Below are 24,226 nucleotides of genomic sequence, written 5' to 3'. Positions count from 1 at the left end.
AAAACAGAACTGATTAGGACAGAGGCAAAATAAGAAAACATCGGCTTCCTAGTTGTCACTGCGTTAGGGCTCTTTTAGCAAAACCAATTGTGTGAAACTTTTTCATTTTTTGTCAATGTCAGAGTCTTTTCACTCTGTTTTTTTATTTCAGCTGTTAAAAAAAAAAAAGTGGGAGGAAGGCTGGGCCCGTGGCTCGGTGGTTAAGTTTGCACACTCCGCTTCGGTGGCCCAGGGTTTGTGGGTTTGGATCCCGGGTGTGGACCTACACACCGCTCATCAAGCCATGCTGTGGCAGTGTCTCACATACAAAATGGAGGAAGATTGGCACAGATGTTAGCTCAGGGACAATCTTCCTCATCAAAAAGAGGGAGATTGGCAACAGATATTAGCTCAGGGCCAATCTTCCTGACTAAAAAGAGAAGAAAAAGTGGGAGGGCTTTATTGTCCATTTTAATTTTCCTATTAAAACTTGAGCCCTGACTGATGGGGGAAGGCACAGTACAGGGAGACACTGGCTAGGTGGAGAAAGAGGTAGCAAATGATGAGTGCAGATGGAGAGTAATCTAATTAATTAAAAATGAGTTAATCATGAAAAATATTGTTTAGGAATATTGAGAATAGTGCTGAAATTATTTTGACAAGATTGTTTAAGCTTCTGAAATTTTTTTTTTTTTGGTGAGGAAGATTAGCCCTGAGCTAACATCCATGCCAGTCCTCCTCCTGTTGCTGAGGAAGACTGGCCCTGGGCTAACATCTGTGCCCATCTTCCCCCACTTTATATGGGACGCCGCCACAGCATGGCCTGACAAGTGGTACATCGGTGCGCGCCTAGGATCCGAACCTGGGCTGCCAGCAGCGGAGTGCATGCACTTGACCACTATGCCATGGGACCGGCTCCAAGATTCTGAAATTTTAAAAATATTAATCATATTAGTCTGGATTCTAAGTTGCAAGGTCTAGCTGTTCTGAATAGAAAGGGAATTTACTAAAGAATATTAGGTAGCTTGCAGTGTCTTGATGAGTTTTTGGGAACCAGGAATGATGCCCAGGGTCACTCCAAAGAGCTGCGCTTGGAGAAAACGATCACCACTTTGCCACCAAGTGTAGACAGTACAGTGTGCACCAGCAACACCACTGCCCTGGTGACTGTCGGTAGAACTGCTGCCTCTAGAAACTGGAGTAGTTGCTACCACCCACCAGAATTTCTAGTCACTAGCTTTTTGAAGCACTAGCTTCCAAATCAGAGTCTTGCGTGGGAGCATCTGATGAGTGGAACTCTGGCCAGGTGCCAGTACCACACTACAAGATGGCTGGGAAAGCAAGTGTCTGTCATTTTCAGCTTTTGTGGTGGAAAGTGGGTTCTGCCTCATCAGGTAGAATTCCTCAAACATAGGCAGGAGTTTCAAGTGCTGGGTAGCCCCAAAAGACAGCTATCCACTACCTCTACTGTTTATGCCTGCTTATAAGGCACTACCATCTTTCCCATGAGAAGATTAAACAAAAAATTTTTTGGATAGTTTGAATGTACATGCTTTTAGGTATGCATATGTATGTCTGCTAGATAATCCTGTCTACTTGCATTATTTAGTTGGTTAAATATGTGTCCATATTTTAAGATGAAATTATCAATGTATACTTTAGGAATATTTTCCCCGCTTATTTCATAAAAGGTTTTCCAACACTCGATGCCTTTGACTTTAGTATATTTCTCACAGACATATTCTGAATTTTTCAGCACAGCTTTCCAGAGACCTCATAGCCACATCTGAGTTCTTTGAGATACAACACCTTTTAAGATCTTTCTGATGCTTTCCTTGGAAATTTTATCTCAAGCCACAGGTATCCATTTGCAGCACATTTGGACAGTGGTCTTAAAAAATTTATCCCTGAGATTTATTTTTATTTTCTTAATGTAACCACTTACCTTGTTTCTTTTAAAATGATCTTTATGAAAACACTGAACACTAATAATTTTGAAGTCATCTCCAGAATGACAACTGAATTTCCTACATTTCTTAAATCCACCCCCTCACCTTTTTTTAATTCAGACCTTTTTGTGATCTCTGAGCTTCTGAAACTAGATGTAATTGGGGTCATTTTAGGCTAAGATTCCTCGAACATTTCTTTGTTGATGAAAATAATATAAAGTGCACTCCTTAAAGAAACTCGATAAGAATTTTTCTATAGGGCAAGTCTCTTTTTTTCTGAGGGACAATTTTGGGGAAAATATTCCTTATATTTGGAAATAGGTTATGATGATAGTTCCTTGGCACCCTTTCTCAAGGTTCTTTTTCAAGAAAAATAAGGAATATGTCTTTGCTGAATGGCTTCTTTGCTGCTATTCTTGACATTAGAATTGGAAGGTATAGTTTTCCTTTTAGTCTAATGAAATGAGAAGTATCTGGAAGGTCATGGGAGAAAATAGTGGAAATTCTCCTTTGCTCTCAGATTATGCATTCCTCTGGAGTCAAGAACATTTGGAATCCAGGCTTAAAATAACGAGGGCCATGGGGAATGGACATAATTCCTTCTGTTTCATTAGACTCAGTCTGTCCTCGTTAGTACTGAGTGATTAGAAAGGCGTGATTTAGTAGTTACACTGATTTTTTTCATTGTTTTACCTAGACTGTTACTTTAAGAATTTGTTATTAAAGATATCGTAGGATGTAGTTTTGCCTTTGTTTCCTTTTTACTGAATATGGGTTTCTAGCCCTAAGCCCCATTCTCTTTAGAATTTACAAAATGGGATCTTAGCCTTTGATCTCAAATGTGGAAATTTAAGGTAGCGATGGTGGTTCCTCCCCACAGTGGAGTCTGATTCTCTGCTGGTTAGCTATTGTCAACAGAATTCTCAGTTCTAGCTTGAACTGTAGAGGTAGGTAAAGATACCATCCTACCTTTCCTTTTTTTTTTAAGTCATTTAAGTTCTTATATCCGAATGTCTAATGAAGAGAGATTTCAGACTTGACTAGTTGTGGGAAAATTTTTATCCCCCAGACTGTTATAGAATAATCTTATTCTTTGAATTGTGAAGTTCTGATGGTTCTGTGGTTTGCCACGATAGCCTTATAAGGCAACATTGAAGTGTAGTTTGCCCTTCTGCCTCTCCCAACTCATGCAGAATCCCAGAATCATAGAGTAGATTCAGAGGTCCTCAGAGGTCTCCTAGGCCAACTTTCTCTCAGTGAGGAATCTGTGATAGAGTATCCCTGGACAGTGGTCATCTAGCTTCTACTTGTTTATGTGGAAGGAGCTAGAGGTCACTACTTTGCTTGATTCGTTGTAGGTCTCTCTTTTTTGTGTGTGTGTTAGGAAGATCAGCCCTGAGCTAATACCTGATGCCAGTCCTCTTTTTGCCGAGGAAGATTGGCCCTGGGCTAACATCCATGCGCATCTTCCTCCACTTTATATGGGACGCCGCCACAGCATGGCTTGATAAGCAGTGCGTCAGTGCACGCCCGGGATCCGAACCTGCGAACCTTCAGGCCGCCACAGCGGAGCGTGCGCACTTAACCACTGCGCCACCAGGCCAGCTCCCGTTGTAGGTCTTATTGAGTTCCTCTTGATAGTGAACCCAAATCTGCTGCTCTATGACTTCTCCCCATTAGACCTGGTTTTGTCCTCTTTAAGCAAATCACAATGATTTCTGCTTCTTTTATACAGTACCTATTTAAATATTTAAAGACAGCTATTATGTTCCCTCTAAATGTTTTCTTCCTCCTCAATCCTGTTAAACACCTCTGGTTTTCTTACCTATTCCTCCTAAACCTTTTTAACATTCTGGTGACCTTCTTCCTTTGCCCCAGTTAGAAAATGTCTGTCTTAAAATGTGGTAACTGTACCGTTGAGATAGGTTCTGATCTTAGGGGACACAGTTGAATGATTACCTTGTTTGGATTTGAACAATATATGTAACGTACATATGTATTCATTATCTTCTAGGGCAATTTATGACTACTTTGGCTCATGCTGAACTTTCAGTTAACTCAATTTTTTAGGAGCTAAAGCCTCTATTAAAGCCCACTATTAAATTCACATAAACTGTGGTTAAGATACCTTTCACGCTTGAGCAGTTTGCCTTTCAGCATTGAAACCCGGTAGATTATTTATCCCAGGCAAATTCTATGGCACCACTTTTGAATCCTTCTTTTCAGCTTGAGAGTTACTTGAACTGTGATTCTCTTATCCAACATTCAACCTTCCCTCCCAACTTTTGGTCCCCTGCAAATATGGTAAATGTAGATTAAAAAAAAATATACAATCAGGGGCTGGCCCTGTGGCATACCAGTCAAGTTCGCACACCCTGCTTCGGCAGCCCGGGGTTTGCAGGATCAGAACCCCGGGTGTGGACTTAAGCACCACTCATCAAGCCATGCTGCCGGGCGTTCCATATATAAAGTAGAGGAAGACTGGCACAGATGTTAGCTCAGCAATAATCTTCCTCAAGCAAAAAGAGGAGGATTGGCAACAGATGTTAGCTTGGGGCCAGGCTTCCTCACCAAAAAAATAAAAAAAACAAAAAAGAGGAAGTTTGGCAATACATGTTAGCTCAAAACTAGGCTAATCTTCCTCAGCAAAAAAAAAAAAAGGTGAAAATATACAGGAGCCGGCCTGGTGGCATAGTGATTGAGTCCACATGCTCCTCTTTGGCAGCCCAGAGTTCATGGGTTCAGATCACAGGCGTGGACCTATGCACTGCTGTCAAGCCACGCTGTGGTGGCATCCCACATGCAAAGTAGAGGAAGATGGGCACAGATGTTAGCTCAGGGCCAGTCTTCCTCACCAAAAAGAGGAAGATTGGCAACAGATGTGAGCTTAGGGCAACTCTTGCTCAGCAAAAAAAAAAAAAAAGAAATAAAATAACAGGTACGAATTAATAGATCATCTTATGCCATGATATTCTAGATGATTCTCTAAGGAGGGATTCAGCCAACTATGACCCGTGGGCCAAATCCACCTTGCCCTCTGTTTTTGTAAAGAAAATTTTGTTGGAACATAGCTATGCTCATTCATTTATATACTGCTTATGACTGCTTTTGTGTTACAATGTCAAGTTGAGTAGTTTCAACTGAGGCATTATGGCTGTAGAGCCTAAATTATTTGCTACCTGGCATTTTATAGAAAAAGTTGGCTGACCCCTGCTCTAAGGTGAGAGCAACTGATTAATTATTATGTTTTATGTTCGTGTAGATGCCTGCTGTTTCTAAGCAGGACTATCCAAAACCCTTGCCAAGGCTCGTTAGCCAAGGCTTTTTATGACTTCTTTTTGTGACTGGTTCAATATTTCATAGGAAAAAATATGGTTATATAATCTTATGTGTGGGTTATAAAATACATTCTGTATTTGCTTTCTCTCACTTTAAATTATCTGATTGATTTCTAATGTGTTAGTATTTGAAAGCTTTTCCCTATATTATTACTGCAGCTATCTTTTTCAAATTAGGAAACTACCATCACCAGAAATTGCCTTTAGAGTTTTAGGGGCAGTCCTAGATTTGTCTCTGGGGAAGAAGAATCATGTTTTGGCATTAGAAAACTTCAGTAACACTTATTACTAACAAATATTTTATAATACTTCTGTGAAATTATAGAAGGAACTGAGATTCCATGGAGTCTTAACTCTATTTTGAGAAAAAGAAGGAAACAATCCTTGTTGCTCAACTAACATTGACTCACTGAAGCATTTAGTAGCTACTGCATTATTTTGTTCTTGAATAGAATGCTTAAGATTCAGTTCAGAAGTTACATAATTAGACTTTCTTAAAGAAGAAAAATGGTAATGAATTTAAAGTTTAAAAATTTTTAATCAAAAAATTTTTTTTATTAAAGAGTTGGTTATAGTGGTATCTGTCACAACTACTTCTTTCCTTGTTTTGGAAACTTGCTTGTTGCCCTGCAAACAGTAGGGCAGAAACCCCTTATATTTTTTTCCTAAATAGTGTTCGTCCTTAGAAGTCAGACAAATATTGCATCAAATTAATTCTCCAAGTGAAGAACAAATATAATGACCTAAAAATTGCTCTTGTGAAGTTTTTGTGGCGTGGTCCTTTTGTGAAGGATGGTGTTTACTCCAGAGTATGGAGTTTTAGGGTTCTCATTTTAAAAGGCCTTCATATAGCCACGTTATTGATGCCTACATCTAGCATTTACTGAGCATTTCCTAGGTCCCATGCTGATGGCTCTTGACACTCATCTGATCCCTTCAGCCTCTGCTCCAGATTCCTGACTTTTTCGGCTGCTTTAGTGACACTGAATTGCATGTAGTTCCATGCCCTGAAATTGCTGCTTTCCCGTCTCCTCAGAGAGGGCCTTTCTCTTACTCTTACCCTTCGCCTGGAGAACTCCTATGCCCTGTGTCAGGCTCAGCTCTGCATTATCCCCTTGACATCTTCTCTTACGCAGGTGGCTTCCTCCTCTGTGCAGCTCACCTGCACTGCACATGCCACATGGTATTAGGCTGATGTGTTTACATCTCTTGGAAATACTCTTACCCAGAATGAACGTAACTGCCCACCTCCTCCCTGCGCTGTTAGAGAAAATCTCACATGAGGCGGATGGATGCCTTCATAAACTCCTGCTCTCATACCTCAAAGGGCCTGCAGCCCTGCCCAGGAATGTTTGTGTTTCTCTAGGAAGTGCCCTACCCACTGTTTGTAATGATTCTTTCATTCATTCTGCTTTCTATTTAAATGTTTTCCCATGCTCAAACCCTCTGTAAGTGACCTTGCTTTGTACTTCATGGAAAAAATACCCATCTGATAGCAACTCCCTCAGTTTGTCTTCATGAAATCTATAAACCTATTTGTATTGGCAGTTGTTTTCTCCTTACTTTCTATTACAAGGGAGGGAAGGATCTTTACTTCTATGACAGGTCAATACGCATGCACGGTCAGCATCCCATCTCTTCCCATGTTTGAGACTTTGAACCATCTTTCCTGGATTCTTCATTTGGCCATTTAGATATGTTCTCATCTCTTAAGTATGGATATTCCATCTTAAAAAAAAAAAAAGAAACACGCTTTCAACTTCACCTCATGTTCCCTTTCAGTAGTCGTCATCTCTCTGTTCTGTCCTTCACGGCCATCCTTCCCGCAAGTGTCCTCACTTTTCGGTCGTTAACCAACTCCATTCTGGCCCTTTCTCCCACTTTACCATGGATATCATTAAGGTCTCATTCCTTCTTTAATTTCTCTGCAGCTCACACAGTTTAACCTTTTTCTTCTTTCATCCAAATCTTGGTAGCTTCTTCCCAGTCTCCATTGCTGTCTTCTTCTCCTAATCTTCCTTTTCCTGACCTAAGTGCTTGGTCTGGGACCTTTTCTTTCTGTCCTCTGCTATGTCCTACCTACTTCATGACTTCAAATGCCATCTACTTGCAGATGACTACCAAATTTATATCTCTGATCTAAACTTCTCTTCTAGGCTGTAGACCCATGTCTCTGACAACCTGTTTCACTAATCTTTTGGGTATCTCCCAGTGTCTCAAATTTAACATAATCCCTTAGTGCTTGCTCTCAGCTGCTTTTCCTCAAAATTTTCCTATTTCAATAAATAGCATTCTTGTCTATTCAGTGGCTCATACCAGAATCTGGAAGTGATCCTAGAAACCCTACCTTTTCCACATTCAGTCTGTCACCAATTACTTTGATTCCACCTGCAAATATCTCTCAAATCTGTCTACTTCTCTCCATTTCTGTTGTCACTATCTTACTCCAAGCCACCGTCATCTCTTGCCTGTACCACTCTAGAAGCCTCCTAACAAGTCTTTCTCCTTCCAGTTTTCCTCACCTCTAATCTCTTTTTCTCAGAGCACCCTGAGTAATCTTTAAGAGATCTAGAGATCATTGTGTTAATTCCCTGCTTAAAACCCGTTAGTGGCTTTCCATCATACCCAAAGTAAAATAGCTCTTTCCCTGGGCCCACACGGCTCTGCGTGTTCTGTTCCTCTGCCGTCACTCATCTCTTTCCATTCACTTCCTTGTTCTTTATGCCCCAGCCATACTGGCCTTTTCCTATTTCCTGTAATACTCTAACTCCTCACCTTCCTCCTTTGCCTCTGCTGGTTTCAGACTGGAAACAATTTCCCTTGCTCTTTGCACCACTAATTCCTTCTCATCTTTCATGTCTTAGCTTAAATGTCACTTCTTTGATAAAGGTCTCCCTGAGCACATTTCTCCTTATATATCCTCTAATAAATTCTTCACCATAGCCCTATTTTTCTCCATTCAAAGGAATTACTAGAATTTGCAGTTATACATCTACTTTTGTGTTCACGTATCCATTGTATGTCTCCCCTACTAGACAGTAAGTTCCATGAAGGCAGGGGCTGTACTTCTTTTGTTCATAGTTGTATCTCTCGCACCTGGCACTGAACGGTCAGCGAATACTTGTTTCATGTGTATAGAGTTTATTAAGAAGCTACTTGGAATGGGGAAGTACCTGTTCGGTACTTTTATTGCAGTGTTGGTGGTTAAGCTTGGGCTCTAATTTACATGGTTTTGAATCCCGGCTTCTATCCTCTGTGAACTTTGAACAGTTATTAACCCCTTTGATCCCAGCATATAATGTTGGGCTGATTTCTTGAGCGTGCCAGCCTCCACAGGAGATGTATTATGTAGGTTTATTCAGGAACATTAGTAGGCTAAATCTAATATGGAAGCTTAGGAAATGACACTGGTGCTAATAGAAGTGTGCCTTGAATTAGAGATGCTGTGTCAGTTGAATCGCTTTTACAACGTATGTATGGCAGAACCTCTCATATCTGCTTTCCCAAATGGAACTTGGGGCATCCCATATTGGTTTGGGTAATGGAGATTCCTGGCCTGTGCTGCTTTGTCCCTGCTCTGTTCTTTAGTACAAAGGACTCCTTGGTTTGCCTTTGTTGTAGGTCACATGATCTACAATGGATAAAATTAACATATTGTGAAGGTGATCCCTTTCCCTTAAGAGTGAGTGGAACCCGGTTGCTGGCCTGGGGAGGAGGGTTCAAACGCTGGGCATCATGACATTTATGAGGATTCCCTATCTCACAGTATGAATGGTCTCTTTGGGAGAAACCCTTACATAATGAAACGCTGCCAAAGAGCCTTTCGTTAAATTGAGAATCCCGTCTATTCTAAGTCACTTATTTTTTCTGTAATTTTAAGCTTGGAATTTGGGGGGCCTTTTTTGTCAAAAAAAAAAGGGTGGAGGGGCGACCCATTGTTATAAAGTGTTTTGAGGTTTCCTTTTCTGTTCTGGGTATTTCTGGTCTTCTGGAAATAAAGGATAAGAAAGCCACTAGTCACCAGCACAGTATTATTAAATGCATTCTCCTTAGGTAAATGTTCTTTTATTTGCATTTTCAGCATTGTTATTTGTAGAGTCTGCCTTAAAACAAAAAGCCTCAAACCTGCCAGTATGAGAATGAATGCGGCTGTGGTTGGAGTCTGTGTGTGGCTCCTGTCATGTCGACCTTCCCCCTCTGTGCTGTTTGCCGGCACGCCCAATATCTGCTCTCATGTGGCAAGCCCCAGTGACTCTGCTTTACTGGTGTATCTTAAATCCTTATGAGGAATTTTCAGTCATGAGGGGCAGACTGGTTGTATTTAAACTTGTAGCCACAAACCTATTCCTTTACATAATGTAGTCTGATTACTAATAAAGGAATGTAATTGACTTTTAAATGTCTGAGGAGGGGGAGGAAAGAAATTCTCAAACAGAAGTGTTCTGTTAATGAATGTGATAGACCCCTTTGTTGTTTATAAAGACAACCCTCTTGCTCTTTCCCTGAAGAAAGAGCTGTGTTGGGGCTGTGTGGCACATTTCCCTGGCAAGTTGCCCCACCTCCTCTTCCCTGAAAATATTTATGGAGATCTGGTGTGTTAATAAATTTAGAAGTGATTTAATGGTTGCATTGGCGGGGTGAGATAAAGTCGTTAAATATGTTGTTCATTTTATTTCTGGGTGGGGTAGAAGAGGGAAATACTAATTTTTTCCTTTTTGGAAACCTAATACTATGCTCTTTTGTTATCATTCTTGTTCTCTAGGCATTAAGTGTAACTGAAACCCTGATTAAGCCCTTGGAAAAATTCAGAAAAGAACAACTTGGAGCTGTAAAGGTTGGTATCTAATTTGAGTACAGTTGTAAACAGAAAATGTAGATGTCTCTGCTGCTTCAGTGTACACTTTATTCACATTTGGCAGCTTCGAAGGAGATGTTGGAGTAAACCATCTGTTGTTCTATGTTTTAAATGTGCTTTTTTGCCTTTGGGGGATATGAAATGGAAAACAAAACAAAAACACCTGGACAGATAGTAAAACCTGTAGTAATCTTTGGCTATGCCTTTCCATATAGAGTTTTAAAAATATCCTTAACCAAACAACACATTTACTCTGAATAGAAGCATCTTATCTCTGTAGGGAGTACGGTTATTTCTGTGTATGCCTCAGTTTTATGGAGGAGTGTAGAGTTTAAGATTAGAAATGCTGCTGCACCATGATGCCGTTGAAACTAGGAAGAGAATATTAGGTTATTGGGATGCAATTTCCTTCAATTTAACAAAAATTTATTGAGCTTCTGTTCCGTGCCAGTATTGTTATAGGTGCTGGGGATTCAAAGATGAGTGAACCACTGATGCTGCATTCAAGGATCTGAGCTTTAGCCAGGATTTCCGGGAACAATGCAGGGGCTTTGCCACAGGGAGCTTGGATGTATTTGGCAACCTCTAAAGTTTGCAAACTGAGCTTTGAAATGATCCCAGAAAAGCAATTTCCACCAACCTTTCCTGAATTTTGTGTGTGTACTTGAGGGAGAAAATGTAACATTCACGTGTCGTTGACCATTTTTGGCTTGGCCCAAGGAGAAGAGAATAACATCAATTTTAGGTAGGGAAGAGAGTTTTTATATTTGTATTTTTTCCCCCACATGGTTGGGGATATGAGATTTTTTTCCTTTTTCTTTCTAAACAAACTATTAAAATTCTTTTTTACAAATAAACGTTGTGGCCTCAATGGCTGTAACACACAAATGGACCCAAAGAGTGTCAGCTGTGTAATTGCTATTTATGGAATCAGTTCTCCTTTAAGTGACTTGTTAAAATATTAGACATTTCTTTTTGGCAGAATATTTTACAGTTTTTAATGAAGAGCTTTGTTTTGAGGGGAGGTCAGTGGGGGTACCCCCCAAGTCTCCTTCCCGGGATTGTTTGCTGAGCTGCGAGAAGGTGGTTTGTGTCCTCTGTCTTCGTAGCGCGAGATTGAAGGTCTGGTTTCACATCTGTCACCTTGGACAAGTAATTGGCTTTAGTTTCTTACCTGTAAAATGATGGCCTTGGGGATCTGACTGCTCTATTTTGTAGTTTTTGGATTCTGTTTTCTTTGATCTCATCTCCTTAGGCTGTTTGAAAGCTTTTGAACCTCTTGGTTCTTTTAACATTTCATTGGCAGATTCTGAATGTAAACAATGTCCATTTCTTATTTTTTAAATTTTAATTGGATGATAGTAGTGGTGGGCAAAGATTATTATAGAAATGAAAAATGAATGTGACTTAATAAATATATTTTCTTTTTATTTGTCAGCCACCCTACTGAGTTTTATAAATTTCTGACCTGAATCTTCTGTTGATTCCCCCACCCCCTGCACAATTTCCCAGCTTCTGATGTTGTGTTTGTTCAGAGCATATCTTGCAAAGCAACTTGCAAAATAAATTGCCCTATTAAAAGGAGAAATTATTTTAATAGTTTTAGTCTATGCCTTGAACTGTTTGATGGCCAAATTCTATGCTGAAGTCCCATTTCTTTATTTCTTCATTGTTCTTCTGGTTTCAGGTTTATAAAGGATTTATCTTACCTTCTTGTTTAATATAGTATGTGTGTTGGCTGTCCTACCTGTTCATGTTCCTTTGAGGAGGCTAGTTGTCGTGGATGACAGGGAGAAAGAAGTCGTTTTTAACTGGCAGTTTTGTATATTATCATAAATAGTAGAGAAGGGTGATTTTCTAGGTTATATAGTGAAATATAAACATCTGTCTCTTGATTCTTAAATCTTTAAGAGAAAAGACTATGCTTTATATCTTTATTTTCTGCGAGTCTTCATTCTCTCTTACTATATAAGATATCTAATAAATAAGCCATTAAACCAGTAATTCTAGAAGAACCAGGAAAGGGTTTGTAATCTGGATATTGGATTATTGTCTACATCGGTGCTTCTTAAACAGTCATATTTTGACAAGCACATGTTCTTATTCCACTGATTAATCTACTTACATGGGATGCTTAAAAATAATTTTACTCCTTTGGATTAAAGGCCTTTTTTTAAACAGCATAAAGTAGTTTTCATGTGGGGATTAAAAAAAATGTCCTTAAAAGTTGACCACAGGGGCCGGCCTGGTGGCGCAAGCAGTTAAGTGTGCGCGCTCCGCTTCAGCGGCCCGGGGTTCGCAGATTCGGATCCTGGGCGCACACTGACGCACCGCTTGTTAAGCCATGCTGTGGTAGCATCCCATATAAAGTAGAGGAAGATGGGCATGGATGTTAGCTCAGGGCCAATCTTCCTCAAGAAAAAAGGGGAGGATTGGCATCAGATGTCAGCTCAGGGCGAGTCTTCCTCATAAAAAAAAAAAAAAAGTTGACCATAGCAAAATTTTTTAGGTATCAGTGTCAAAATGTTAATCTTTTCTTTTCTCTTCTCCTTTTTCCCATCTGGTAATGCCATACCTTCCGCCTTGGTACTGAAGCCCTCTCTTTCAGTTCCATTTGCTCTCCATTTCTCCGGTTTCCAGAATCCCAATTACATGTTTAACTTGTGGTTTTAATGTAATCTAAACTGCTAGGTGGTTTTTGTAAGTTGGGTTTTTTAAAAGCCCCAAGGTATTCTTTTCTACTGTTTGCTTCTATTTGGGTATGTTCTTTGGTCATATCTGTTTGGTTTGGGTTATACCTGTTTTGTAGGTTCTGCCGCATTTTCTTACATGCATGCCAGGTCCTCATCTCTGTTTAAAAAGCCCCATTTCCCATTGCAGAACACAGATCATTCTATGCTATGTCACATCAAGTTACTGTTCAGAGCTTTTTGAAGGCCTAGCTCTAGCTCTTATCTCCTCTGAAGCTCTTTCACCTTCTGCAGGAGCTTCTCACTTATGCCCAAGTGTCTTCACATGCTTTGTCAATAGACATTGCTCACTGAATGTGGAGTTAGCTGCAGAAAACTAATAAAGGTACCAAACAACATAGGAGTCCAGTACATTGTGTAAAATCTCCGAGAAGTACCAGAACTTGATAAGAGTTACGGTGAGAGAATTTAAGATTGCTTTTTCAGATATTTGAGCAATCAAGAAATGAAAGTGTGGCTTCAAGCAAGCAGCAGCATGCTAGTATCAAATGGATACAACTAAGCTATCTTGATAATAGAGCCTATTCAAATGCTATTTTGGAAACAGCCTATTATCATTTTATTCAATAGCATGAAAAATTTAACCAGAAGAGTTGGAAAAAAAATGTACATTTCAGGGGCCAGCCTGGTGGTAATTAAGTAATGGTGGTAATTAAGTTTGCACGCTTTGCTTCGGCAGCCTCGGGTTCACAGGTTCGGATCCCAGGCGCAGACCTACACACATCTCATCAAGCCATGCTGTGGTGGCGTCTCATATAAAGTAGAGGAAGATGGGCACGGATGTTAGCCCAGGGCCACTCTTCCTCAGCAAAAGGAGGAGGATTGGCAACAGATATTAGCTCAGGGCTAATCTTCCTCACCAAAAAAAAAAAATAAAGAAAAAAAAGTTCATTTCTTATATTATAAGATTGCCTCAGCCATTACCAGACACCCCCGATTTCTTTTGTGTTTCTTTCCAAGACTGTGTCTAATGACTAAATGTTTAATAAAAATTGACTTCCTGAGATTTTTTTAAATGCCTGCAAAATATGGGTAAAAAGCACATCTATCTGAATAATTTCTCAAATTATATGTGATAAAGCAGAAAAAAGTGTTGATTTAATTTAATTACATTTCTTTCATTTTAGTGATAAAACACTTACCTGTGCCTATCATGTGGCATATCCTAGAGAGGCCCTAGGATATATCTGTGAATTAAAACACTGCTGGTCTTGAAGAAATTGGCAACTCTATGGGGGAGATGTCAAATAAAAAAGCAATAAAAATATATTGTGAAAAGTGCTATAATAGGGTTAAGCGTAGGTGCTCTGGAACATACCCTGTCATCTCAGCTTTGAAGCACCAGGAAAGGCTTTTGGGAAGACCTGATTCTTCCTCGTTTGAATCCCATTTCTGCCCCTTAAATGGCTGTGTGATCTGAGGCAAGTTACTTAAGGCCTCTGAGCCCGTTTCCTGATCTTCAAAATGAGACTAATGACAGCTGTCTCAGGAGGTTATTGTGAGGATTAAATGAATTTGATAATGTATTTCCCGGGTCTAGTGTAGGGCCTGGCATATACATAGTTGCAATTATTTTATTATCTCGTTTATGGCTTGCTCCGTATCAGCTTGCCAAACAAGCACTCCTCAGGTTTTTGCCCCTCTTGTCATGTGGGGTTCAGAGGTGACATGCCAGAGCTCTGTGGCTTGTGACCCTTCTGGCCGGATGGTGCTAAGATGATGGATAGGTGACTCTGGAGCACCTGCACAAGAACAGCTGTGGCATTTTGTCAGTGTTGGTGCCGCTGCAGCCCTAGGCTCCCCCCTTCACTCGTTCTCTGGCAGATGTCTCCTGGGCACCTACTGGGTGTGGAGTCATTGCTCCATCCTGTGGGGATAAAAGCTGAATTCTCATCTCTTTGGAGAGGCTGAAGGAACTTAAAGGAAAGGGGGAAGAGAGAGTGGGGTTGGATAAGGCAAATGAAGTATCAAGCAGGGGTAGGTGACTTGGTGCAGGAGTTATGGGAGGGTGCTGTTTCCCCCACTGGAGTGGTGAGGGAGCACTTCCCGGAAGAGGTGCTGGCATTTCTCCTGGGCTGTAGGATGTTGGTAGACCAGCAGAGGATAAGAACAGGGATTGCAAAACTCTGGCTGCCTAGGATATACAGGATTGCGTTTTAGAAAGTGGTCTTGCTGGGTGTGTTACATGTAGTGTGAATCTTGTTTCTTGTATCTGTGGTATTATCTCCTCCTCTTTATTTAAATAAAAAGGGAGAAAGCTGGAATCTCGAAGAAAATATTTAAGCTCTTCTCTAGATTACTCATGCCTTATGATTTGATATTTATAGTTTGAAAATAAGCCTTTCATTTCCTCATCCTAGAAAATTTGTAAAATACTAAAAATAAAAAAAGTCATCTGGTAACTTAAAAAAAAATTCTCCTCCTCTTCTAAAACAAAACAAAAAATTCTAGTACCCTGTAGAAATGCCGACAATTCATAATTAGGTTCAAACTTCTTTATCCATTTTTCCAAGTATTAATGTGTAATTTTAGCAAAAAATTACTTAATAAAGAAGTTTTTACGTGTTAAGAATATTTACTTCTTTTCTTACATATTAGTTGCATCTTCTCCCTGCTTTGTTGTTTGCCTTTTGCTTGTTTATTATTTATTTTTTGATAACTGGAAGTTCTTACGCCTTCTTGCAGTTCTTTTTTGCTCAGAAGGTTCTTTTCTATTCTGAGATCTGATGAAAATATTTTTTTGTGGCTTCATTTTTTACTTGTGACTCTTTCAGTCCATCTGGAATTAATTTTGATATGAGATGTGGTTCTCTTTCTATTTCCAAGTAGATAACCAATTATACCAGCACCACTGGTTAAGTAATATTTTTTACCTAGTGATTTTGCAGTTGACACCTCTAAATATTTTTACTCCTAATGTGTTCAAAAGACCTGATTATTTAAGTTTTGTCTCTTAGATTTATGAATTCCCTCTACCATTTATACAGCATACATTCTGTTTGACTGATTATGATGTTTTAAGTAATAGCTCTTCCTTAATATTTTTTTTTTGGCATGTGTGATTTTATAACAGATTATAAGCTGACTTCCTGTGAGTCATATTGAGCTTGTAAACTTAATTTTGTTTGGCTTACTCACGTCAAAATAAAAAAAAAAATTGTTGCCACCATTTAAAAATCATTGGGTTTTTTAACTATCCCATAAAAATCAGAGGATCTGGCCTATATTCTGAGCCTATACTTCCATATGGCAAAAATCTGCTGGAGCTGTATCATGACTTCCCCTCTAGAATAGATATGGGCTATCTGGTTTGCCATTGCCCCCACTTCTCCTTAATGAATTCCAATTCCAGCTTGCTTCATTCACTCTATTGCTACCTGACCCAGACTCGAGTTCCCAATGCTGTTTTATAAAAACTTTTTTCATTGTATTTAATTTGATTCTTGGTAGAGCCTTTTGTCTATGTTGCTCAATTTATTTTATATATATATGTATAATCTGTACATATATATGTATTTCCTATATTGCAGTGTTGAGGAAAAAATGCTCCGTTCTTTATTGAATGCTACTTGAACACAATCCCCTTTAAAATTCATATTACTTCAGCGCAAAAAGTGATATGAGCCCAAAGAGGCAGAGTAGTAATCTATAATGGTACGAGAACCAATACAAGAAGAAATAATTACCTAAATCTTAAGATTCAAAAAGAAAACACAGCAGCATTTGTATAATACCCTACCATGTATGAACAAATGTATTTCCACTCTAATTGGTGGGTGTAATGTTGTTTCTTGGCTAAATTTTTTCTTCACAAAGCCTAGATATCATCATTTTCTTTCATTCCCAACTTTACCCACGTGTTCATTTACATTCTCCACTATTGCTGAGTGTGCTGGGTGTGTTGACTGCTGATTTCGCATCACTGCAGCCTTTGTCCCATTCCGTGATTCAGTTGAAATCAGATGAGTAAAAATGTTTTCAGAATTCCTAGTAAGTACCAGTTTGCAAAGATAGTGAACATTTTTTACTGTATGATCTTGCTTTGCAGCAATCTTGTGGTAAATGCAGTGACATGACTTCCATTCCTGTTTCGTTTAAACCTGAGAAACTGAAGCTCAGGGAATGCTGTGACACACTGATGCTCAGAGAATGCTGTGACACTGGTGCAGTCACAGAGTCACAGTCCTAAGTGGCCAGAACTAGAACTTGAGTCTTCTGACACCTAATCCAGTGTGCACTCTACAAGGTGAACTTTTTAAAATAGTGGAGATTTTTGAAGTAATGGCCATATGTTTGTTTTAGTTTATTTTCTGTTAGTCATTAAAATAGTTGATGAAGAGCGTAATACATAATGAAAAGCAGAAAAGAAAGTAACCACATGATACTAATGCCTTAAACTTTTAAAAATAGTTGTAAATTAAAGCTAGGGCATAAAGAAAAATAAAGTGCTTCTGTTTCAACAAAAGCTTGACCATCCTGACACATGGGTGAACCATAGGATCACAGAATTTTAGGATTGGATCTAAGAATGATCTAGTACAAAAAAAACCCCTGATCTTTTCAATAAGAAGACTAAGGTTCTGTGTTGTAAAATGATTTTTTTCAAGGTTGTGTGGCTAGTTTGTAATTAAACTTGGAGTAGAAATAGGAAGAAACATCAGTTCCTGAGTCTCTGTCTCCTCCATCGATTTGGGGTTTAATTTAGGGTCTTTAGATGAGCTGGCAGAGGTTCTGTCCTAGGTCCCCACAACAGCAGTTTGTAGTCCCATGCTGAAAAAAAATAATGATAAATGGGAAGAAATAGAATTTATGTGCTTTATTTCATCTCTTTGCCTAATAGGAATAAGATCATACCAGAAATGACTGGAATAGTTCATTATTTTTGCTTTAGAAAATAAAAGTTGGAAAATAGCGAAGACAATGTTTTTTTCCAGGAGGCCTTGGAGAGTTAGGGAGAGTATGAAGTTAATGGAAGCATTTTGACAGCGTGAGGACATAATTGTGCTTTCACTGGTGCTCAGAAATGTTTATTAAAAATCTACTTAAGTGGGGAAGCAGTGTTAGGGGAGATAGTCTGTCTTCTCTGCATTTAAAAATTTGGTTACTTGTTTTCTCAAAAAGCTTCTATAGCAAAAGGAAAGCAAATGTTATTTCTAGGCAGTACTGGAGAAATACTTGTTAACGTTAACCAAAGGGACTCAATGCAAGTATGTCAATATCATTTTAGGTCCTGTTGACCCATTGATACCTAGTCTAGACCATGTTATGGAAATCACTACTAAGGTTTGGGAAAGTAGATGACATTTCTAGTCAGAGGATCGTGCTGTTATATTCCTACTGGACAATTAGGGAAGATCTTTCCCAATATTTTTTTTCCAGTGGTGATGATTATTATTTTTTCATGTAGGGCAAAACTTACTCAGTTTTAAATGAATTCCATTTCTATGCCAAAATCTGTAGCAAGTTTTCTTTTTTAAGCTTTATGTTCTTACACTGTATTCTTTAAAAATTTTTTTTTTAATGAGGGGCAAATGGCAGGGCATTAATTCTAAACACTGAAAAGTATGAAGAATTGAAAAATAATAGGCTTGGAAAAGAACCCATTAAAGGAAAAAAAGAAAAGATAAGCGACTCTTCAATCCTAATGCTGTCTTGTTGGTTAATAAGCAGTGGCCTGGGTGTGGACAGATTTTTCAGATAACTTTATCACACTCAGGGTACTTTATTTTCAGATATTTTTCATATTTTGAGCTTCCCAGTGGATAAACTATGTGTATGCATTTTTTCCTTGTTTAATCATAATTGTTTATGTTTTTCTGATTTGTAGGAAGAAAAAAAGAAGTTTGACAAAGAGACAGAAAAGAACTATAGCCTAATTGATAAACATTTGAATTTATCAGCAAAAAAGAAAGATTCACATTTACAAGAGGTATTGTTTTTATTTTTGTTAATTTGTTTCTAAAATTTAATAAGTAGTGCATGTCTTTTTTTTGCTTAAATGTGCTTTTCTTTTGAAAACTTTTCATCTAGGATTATTAGAAATGGGAAAAAAATGAACAGGTATTGCCATGAATTAAGAAAAGAGTTCATGTGGAACAAGACACAAAATAATTAATACATCTTATAGTGATTAATTTATCATGGGTTCATAGTATTAAAATCTTTGGTTCTGGGTGTATTTTCACAGGAACAATTTTAATCAGCATTGCTGAAGAACAGATACATTATTTTCAAGACTAGATTCATTAATTGGCTTTCAAGATTTCTTAAAGAAATGAATTGAATTTACTAAGTTCATATACCATTTTGCTTTTATGTGAAGGCAGCATTAATCTTATTTAATGCTGATGATTCAGGAGGTTCAGCTTTATTGGAAAGAGAGCATCTGTTTTACTTGTGTTAATAGACTCATTTTTTTGGAGGGAGCTGTATGTAAGGAGAAAGGAATTTATATCTTATCTCTCATTTTCTCTTTCTAGCCTTTTTCTAAATTCCCTGCCGCTTGTTTTTTTTTACTCACACACTCGAATGGAGACTGGTGGTTTACAATTGGAACATATGCTTTCATTAAAAATAATGCTGTTTGCAGCTGTTAGGATCTTGACTCATCCTACAGAAGTGTGATTTTTTTTCTCATTTGTTTATTTTTAAACACATAAGGAATCTGGGCATAATATACCACTATAATATACACTTACTGAAGGATCATCAAAACAACAGTAACAACAGTGACTCTAGTACAAACTTGGATTATATTTACTTGTCATATTCAGTTGCATGACGTGGGTGTATATGTGTGTGTGGTCATTTTGACGTTACCCACACATCACATTTTCTTTGTCTCTTTAATACCTTTGACTGACATTTGGATAGTGTTTCACAGTTTGTAAAAGAAAAAGAAGCTTTTATACGACTTAATCCTCATTACAATACTACAGGTAGGTAGGCTCCATTCTCTGCTTGTTCCATATTATGTAGAAAACCATGCAATTGTTACCATGCTCCCTCTCCTCCTACCCTCAGTCAATTTTGAAATGGCAGCTGTTGTTTTTACAGGCCTCTTTATGTTAGCAGTTTTCTACCTCTTTTCTCTCCTTATCTCTATTTCCAGGTATCCGGAAGGGATTTTCATGCCCCAAGTCAATTTCCATCTTCAATACACTATCTAATTAGATATCTCATTCTAAACGTTGCTTAGGCAAACTCTTTAGCGTGGTCCTTGGCCCTCTCACACCGCTCATCCAGTTCGTCAGCATACGTCTTCTTCAGCTTCAGAATATTCTCAGAATATGGCCACTTCTCCTGACCCCCTCCACAGTCACCTGGCCCAAGCTGCTGGCATCTCTCACACAGATTACTGCGAAGGCCTCTTAATTAGTCTTCCTGCCTCCACCAGTACATTCCTACAGTTGATTTTCTTTACAGCAGAGTGAGCCTTCATGTTCAAGACCCTCCTAATGGTTGCCTCTGGAGGCCCAGGCCCACCCCACTCATCCTCACACCCACATGGGCTGCCTTGCTCTGACTGGGCTGGGGCAAGCGTACCCCGTGCTCAGGGCCTTTGTGTTTGTTCTTCTTCTGCTTAGTACGTTTCCAACCCAGATCCATATGCCTCACTCCTCCAAATACTCTTTCAAATACTTTGCACTCAGCGTTCACCTTATCGGATAAGTTTTCCCTGACCATCTTGTTTAGAGTGTCTCTTGTACTCGGCTTTATTTTTTTTTCATACTCTTACAACCATTTGACTGTATATTTGGTTGTTACACGGCTTTTTCCACTAGAGTGCAAGCTTCTTGAAGGCAACAAAATTGTTTTATTCAGATTTATCAGACTTGAGTCGGATTTCTCCCAATGCCTAGAAGAGTACTTGTCATGGAGTAGACACTTAATAAATATTTATTGAATGAACAGGTGTGAAGATGGTTGCACAGTGAGCTAAGGCTTTGACAATTTCATCATTCCCAAAGATAATTAAACTCCAGATCAGAAATTTGAAGAGACCCTCAAGATGAATAATTTTGTTTCATTTAGATTACGTATTTCTTCCTACCCTGCTCTGTTTGCCCCTAACGAACATACAAACTCCCACTGGAAACAGCTTTCTGTTGCAAGTGTGAAGGCCTTAAAAGGGGAGGATGCTGTGAAGGGGAATGAGGTTAGATTTGGATTTTCCTTACTTTTGGCAGTGAATTGAGTTGAGGTGCTTAAGAGATTAATAAGGTTGCTTAGGGTGGGACTGAACAAAGGCATAGAAACTTGTATCATTTATTCTTTCCTCTTGTTGCAAATGAAAATAACAGGAGAAATTTGTGGCAGACAGCAGGCTGGCTATTTTGGTAATTAGGACCTTTAGCTATAGCCCTACGTTTACTGGGCACAGTAGCTTCTACCTCCATCCACATCCCTAAATGCTACTTAATATTTGTATTATAACGAGAACTAGATGTTTAAAAAAATTCCATTTATGTTGATTTTTGAAGTATGTTTTTGTTTCTCGAGTAACCTAAATGATAATATTTCAGTATAAATATGACTAGAGAAGTAGATCTTTTGAATAACTTTGTGTGAGACAGATCTACTCTCATTATATATATTTACAGCTGGAATGGTCAGAAATTAGATGAAAATTAAATTGAGGTTGTACGTTTGTTAAAAACAAGTGACTTTTGCTTGGTGTAGTAAAAACTATAGTCCGATTACCAGTTGCAAGTCTGGATTGTTACCTGTGCTTCTGACTGACTGGCTGTAAATTAGAGATTTGCACGATCCTGTCCTTGGGTTCAATTAATTTGCTAGAGTAGCTCACAGAACTCAGAAACATTTACTTAAGTTTACCAGTTTATTATAAAGGATAAAATAAAGGATACATATGAACAGCCAGATGAAGAGGTGCAGAGGGTGGGGTCCAGAAGGGTCTCAAGTACAGAAACTTCTGTCCCCATGGAACTGAGGTGTCCTGCCCACCAGGCAAGTGGATAAGTTTACCAACATGGAAGCTTATCAACTCTTGTTCAAGAGTTTTTATAGAGCTTCATCTATAATGCTTTCTCCCTTCTGTTCCCAGAGGTTGGTGGGTGGGGCTGAAAGTTCCAACCCTCTGATCACTTGGTCTTTCTGGTGCTATTGAGAGGTTACACCTCATTAGCATAAACTCAAGTGTGCTCAAAAGGGGCTTCTTATGTATGACAAAAGACACTTCCATCACTCTGGAAATTCCAAGGGTTTTAGGAGCTTTGTGGCAGCAACTGGAGGCAAAGACCAAATATATATTCCTTATTATACCACATAGAGTGATTGCCTTTTAGATGTGAGTCAGGCTAAAGGACTGTGCTGCTAGGTATAGTGTGGATGTCCATGGCATTGTCGTAAATTATGGCTTATTGACAGTATCAGGGATTCTGGTGATTTAATTATGCAGCATATGGCACAGCAGTTCTCAACACTCAGAACATTAGGAGAGTGTTAATAGAAGTTGACCAGCAATGCCAGGGTAATTGCAGTAGCACAAACAACCAGGAGAGAGAATCTACTAAAATAAAAAAAAACACCTTGGTAAATCTGACCCTGGTATAATTTTTTTGAAGGACATTTCCCAGTAATAATAACATGAAGAATTCACTCCTCAAATCTTCATTTTTATTAAATACTTAACAGAATTACATTGTTTTTCCTGCGAGTTGTGTCTATTAGCTGCTGGTGGCTGAACTCACAAACTCTGGTTATTAGAAGCATAAAACTTTTATGATTTTGATTAGTGTTGGGTAGAAATTCTCATTTGGTTTAGTAACACTCTTATTTATTCTATTTAAACATTATTTTACTTAAAAAATCATTTGATGCTAAAAACATTTTTGTCCCATGTTAAGTAAATACTTTTTTCCAACAAATTACAAAATTTTTGTTGTAAAATATACATAACAGAAAATTTATGATTTTAGCCGTTTTCAAGTGTGCAGTTCAGTGTTAAGTACATTCACATTGTTGTGCGATCATCAACGCATTCCATCTCCAGAATGCTTTTCATCTCGCAATACTGAAACTCTGTACCCATGAAATAATAACTCCTCACTCCCCCCTCCACCCAGCTCCTAACAACCACTGTCTACTTTCTCTCTCTATGAATTTGACTGTTCTTATATATAAGTGGAATCATACAGTATTTGTCCTTTTGTGACTAGCTTATTTCACTTAGCATAGTGTCCTCAACATTCATCCATGTGGTAGCATGTGTCAGAATTTCCTTCTTTTTTGAGGCTGAATAATATTCCATTGTACATATACACCACATTTTGTTCATCTATTCATATGTCAGTGGACACTTTGGTTGCTTCCAACTTTTAGTTATTGTGAATGATGCTGCTTTGAACGTGGGTGTGCAAATAATCTGAGTCCCTGCTGAATTCTTGTGAGTATTTACCCAGAAATGGAATTGCTGGATCATATGGTAATTCTATTTTAAATTTTTTGGAGAACTGCCATATTATTTTCCACAGCAGCTGTATCATTTTACATTCCCATCAACAGTACACAAGGTTACGATTTCTCCACATTCTCACTAACCCTCTGTTTTTTTGATAGTTTTTTTTTTTTGCATGTGTGTGTGTGAGGAAGATCAGCCCTGAGCTAACATCCATGCTAATCCTCCTCTTTTTGCTGAAGAAGACCAGCTCTGAGCTAGCATCTATTGCCAATCTTCCTCCTTTTTTTTTTTTTGTCCCCCCCAAAGCCCCAGTAGATAGTTGTATGTCACAGCTGCACATCCTTCTAGTTGCTGTATGTGGGATGCGGCCTCAGCATGGCCGGAGAAGCGGTGCACCGGTGTGCGCCCGGGATCCAAACGTGGGCCGCCAGTAGCAGAGGGCGCACTTAACCACTAAGTCATAGGGCCGGCCCCGTTTTCTGTTTTTTTTTTTTTTGATAGGTATGCAGTGGTATCTTGTGGTTTTGATTTGTATTTCGATAATGATTAGTAATGTTGAACATCGTTCTGTGTGCTTATTGCCATTCATATATCCTCCTTGGAGAAATGTCTAGATGAATACTTTTAGAAGTAAAATTAGCCAAATTAGGAAATACATAATGCCTTGTAAGAATGGTTTCTAGGACGAGAATTCTTTCTGGGCTGTTCCTCTGCAGAGCCATGCACTTCTCTCAGTTCCTTTCTAGTTAGGATAAGCTGGAACCTTTTTTTTTGGAATGTCTTCTGACCATCTGGTGCCCGTTCGCTCCCAGGGGATGGGACATCGTGAGGGCTTAGGAGCATGACTACCCACAGATGGGCTTCAAGCTTCTTGAGGTGGTGCCATTGCCGCCACTTCCTCACCTGCTGTGTTCACTCATGAGTGCTGAGGT

At 38.8% G+C, this 24,226-nt stretch overlaps 1 protein-coding gene across 3 annotated transcripts in view; it reads left to right on the top strand.

Moving 5' to 3' along the window:
- ARHGAP10 (Rho GTPase activating protein 10) overlaps positions 1–24,226 on the top strand; it is a 291,557-nt gene that overhangs the window by 83,592 nt on the left and 183,739 nt on the right. For all 3 annotated transcript variants that reach the window (XM_087437555.1, XM_004420900.3, XM_087437556.1), the window contains exons 4-5: positions 10,029–10,100; positions 18,699–18,800. In XM_087437555.1, the coding sequence (XP_087293681.1) occupies positions 10,029–10,100; positions 18,699–18,800 (174 nt within the window). The remainder of the gene's footprint in view (positions 1–10,028; positions 10,101–18,698; positions 18,801–24,226) is intronic.

The sequence above is a fragment of the Ceratotherium simum genome, chromosome 12 (genome assembly GCF_057802395.1).
Source record: "Ceratotherium simum simum isolate JZ-2026a chromosome 12, ASM5780239v1, whole genome shotgun sequence".
Lineage (NCBI taxonomy): Eukaryota > Metazoa > Chordata > Mammalia > Perissodactyla > Rhinocerotidae > Ceratotherium > Ceratotherium simum.
This window is presented reverse-complemented; position numbering and strand designations above follow the sequence as displayed.